At 39.6% G+C, this 3029-nt stretch overlaps 1 protein-coding gene across 1 annotated transcript; it reads left to right on the forward strand.

The window, feature by feature from the left end:
• Positions 1-1234: 1234 nt before the first annotated feature.
• LOC148571434 (uncharacterized) lies at positions 1235-2246 on the forward strand. The gene is made up of 2 exons (XM_088507263.1): positions 1235-1634; positions 1981-2246. Exons 1-2 carry the CDS (start codon positions 1235-1237, stop codon positions 2244-2246), a joined length of 666 nt encoding a protein of 221 aa, XP_088363389.1.
• The last annotated feature ends 783 nt before the right edge of the window (positions 2247-3029 follow it).

The raw sequence follows: 3029 nt of genomic DNA on the forward strand, positions 1-3029 counted from the left end.
AAGCATGTAAAAATGGAGAACTCATGAAGAAATGAAGGAATCGCAAAAGCTGTCAAGCCGACCTCTTCACACTTAAACGACCATAACTTGAGCTACAGAGGTCCAAATGATGCAGTTCTAGTTGTGTTGGAAAGCTTACATCCGGGGCTTCGAAATGATATAAGATTTTCCATAGTTGTATTCGCGAATAGGGGCGCGCACGGTGCGCGGACACGCCGATGGTGGCACATGCTTCACTTGATGCAACCCGTGGCCAGCGATTTTAGAAGCCTTGTGGGCCCAATCCAACTCATTTCTGATGCTATTTAAGCCAAGGATTGAAGGGGAATCAACATAATTTACGGACTTTAGATACTTTCACACATTAGTTTAGTTTAGTTTAATTTTTGGAGGGAAAGTTAGTTTTAGAGAGAGAAGCTCTCACTTCTCTCTAGGATTAGGAGTAGGTTAGATCTAGATTAGAATTTCTTAGATCTATGTTTAATTCATGCTTTGATTTACTTTTCCTTTACAATTTCTAGTTCCTCTTCTTCTCTTCTCTCTAATTTTGTATTTCATTCTTGTGATTCTCTACTTTTATGTTCATGCACTTTTGTTTCTTCTATTTTCATTTCAATGCAATTTATGTTTTCATGTTCCTTTATTGTTCATTTGATTTGTTGTTGCTTAATTTTTTGCAATTGAGTAGTGTAGATTTACTTTCCTTGCACTTTTTACTAATGCTAGATCTCACTAATTGATTTGGTGGAGAACTAGGACTTATGGTCTTGGATTGACATAGCTCACTTGACTTTCCTTTACTATTAGTTAGAGGTTAACTTAGTGGGGTTGATCCTTGCCAATTCTCATGTTGTAGTTAGTGATAAGGATAGAGATCCTTGACCACCAAACCTTGCCAAGACCTTTTGTTATTTGAATTTCATTTTCATTTACTTTTCATGTTTCTTATCCAAAAAAAACCCCAAAATACCTCATAACCAATAACAAGACACTACATTGTAATTCCTAGGGAGAACAACCCGAGGTTCAATACTTCGGTTTATAGATTTTAGGGGTTTGTTACTTGTGACAAACAAATTTTTGTATGAAAGGACTATTGTTTGGTTTAGAAACTATACTTGCAACGAGATTTCAATTGTGAATTCTAGACCATGCAAAAGTCTAATCATCACACCCTAGAAAGGCGAACGTGGTGGCGGATGCGTTAAGTCGAAAGTCTTTAACGATAGCTTGGATGAGAATAAAGGAAGAGGAGTTAGTGGATAAGTTTGTGGATATTAAATTAGATATTGGTGAAGTTGCCAGAAGAGCTTGTTTGAACCAGTTACAGATTTCAAGTACGTTTAAATCAGAGATACAGAGGGCTCAGCAAGATGAGCAAAAGCTTCAGCAATTATTTCAACCAGTTGGCAAGAAGAGGCATGGAGAGTTTACTAAGGATGATGAAGGGTTGTGGAGATATAAAGGGAGAATTTGTATGCCGAATGTCAGGGGTTTGAGACAAGACTTGTTGTCAGAAGCTCACAACAGTGGGTTTTCTATTCATCCCAGAAGTACGAAGATGTATTATGACTTAAAGAAGATGTTCTGGTGGCCTGGGATAAAGAATGATGTAGCTACAGTTGTATCCAACTGTTTGACATGCCATAAGGTGAAGATAGAGCATCAGAAACCATTGGGAATGTTACAGCCACTTGAGATTCCTCAGTGGAAGTGGGAAGGAATTGCAATGGACTTTGTGACCAGTTTGGGTGATCGTGGATCGCTTAACCAAGTTCGCTCATTTTCTACCTATCCGAGTAAACTATTCTATGGAAGAGTTGGCGAGGTTGTACATCAAGGAGATAGTAAGGTTGCACGGTGTACCATCAAGCATAGTGTTGGACCGTGATCCCTAATTCACATCAAGGTTTTGGGGAGCTTTCCAAAGAGCTTTCGGTACGAAGCTATGTCTCAATACCGCATATCATCCATAAACAGATGGACAGTCGGAAAGGACTATTCAGACGTTGGAAGATATGTTGAGGGCGTGTGTTTTGGATCAACCTGGAAGTTGGGACCGTTATATGCCATTGGTGGAGTTTGCGTACAACAACAGCTTTCATGCAAGCATTGGGACGGCTCCGTATGAGGCCCTGTATAGACGGAAGTGCCAATCTCCACTTTTTTGTTATGAGTCTGGTGAAGTAAGTGTATTGGGTCCTGACTTGGTAGCAGAGACTACTGAGAAGATTAAGAAGATTTGAGAGAGAATTCTAACTGCACAGAGTCGACAGAAGAGTTATGCGGATCAGAGAAGGAAATCGTTGGAATTTGAAGTGGGAGAACATGTATTCATTGGACCGTTTGAGATTCTGAGGCGATTCGGGCTGGTGGCGTATCAAGTAGCTTTGCCGCCTCACTTATCTAACTTGCATGACGTATTCTACGTGTCACAACTCCGTAAGTACACATCGGATGCGGCTTGTGTATTAGAGCTCGAGTAAGTCGAGTTGAGGGAGAACTTGATGTTTCAAGTATCACCAGTGCGAATTGATGACACTAGTGCGAGGAAGCTACGAGGAAAGGAAGTTCAGCTGGTCAAAGTAGCTTGGAAGAGAGCAGGAGTGGAAGAGCATACTTGGGAATTGGAGTCTGAGATGCGGAAGGAATACCCCGAGCTATTCTCAGGTAATCACTAAATTTTGAGGACAAAATTTCTTATTTGGTGGGGAGAATGTAAGAACCGAGACAAACTAATCGTCTAATTAAATAATTAATATTGCCCAAAATAGGATCCGAAAATTTAGAATGAGAATTTGAGGATTTAAATATGATTTTTAGACTCAGTAGATTTTTCTTAGTCAAAAAATGTATTTTCTGCAAACTGAACTGGTCGAACTGGTTTAAGTCTGTCCAGTACTGCGCGAGAATAATTAAAAACAATAGAAAACCATAGAAAAATATTAGAAGTAAAAAATCGGGCTATTATTTTAAAGGTTTGGCCCAAAGTTGGGCCAAACGGACTAAAAACACTAATGGGTTAGACC

The sequence above is a fragment of the Arachis ipaensis genome, chromosome B3 (assembly GCF_059453495.1).
Source record: "Arachis ipaensis isolate K30076 ecotype BB chromosome B3, ASM5945349v1, whole genome shotgun sequence".
Lineage (NCBI taxonomy): Eukaryota > Viridiplantae > Streptophyta > Magnoliopsida > Fabales > Fabaceae > Arachis > Arachis ipaensis.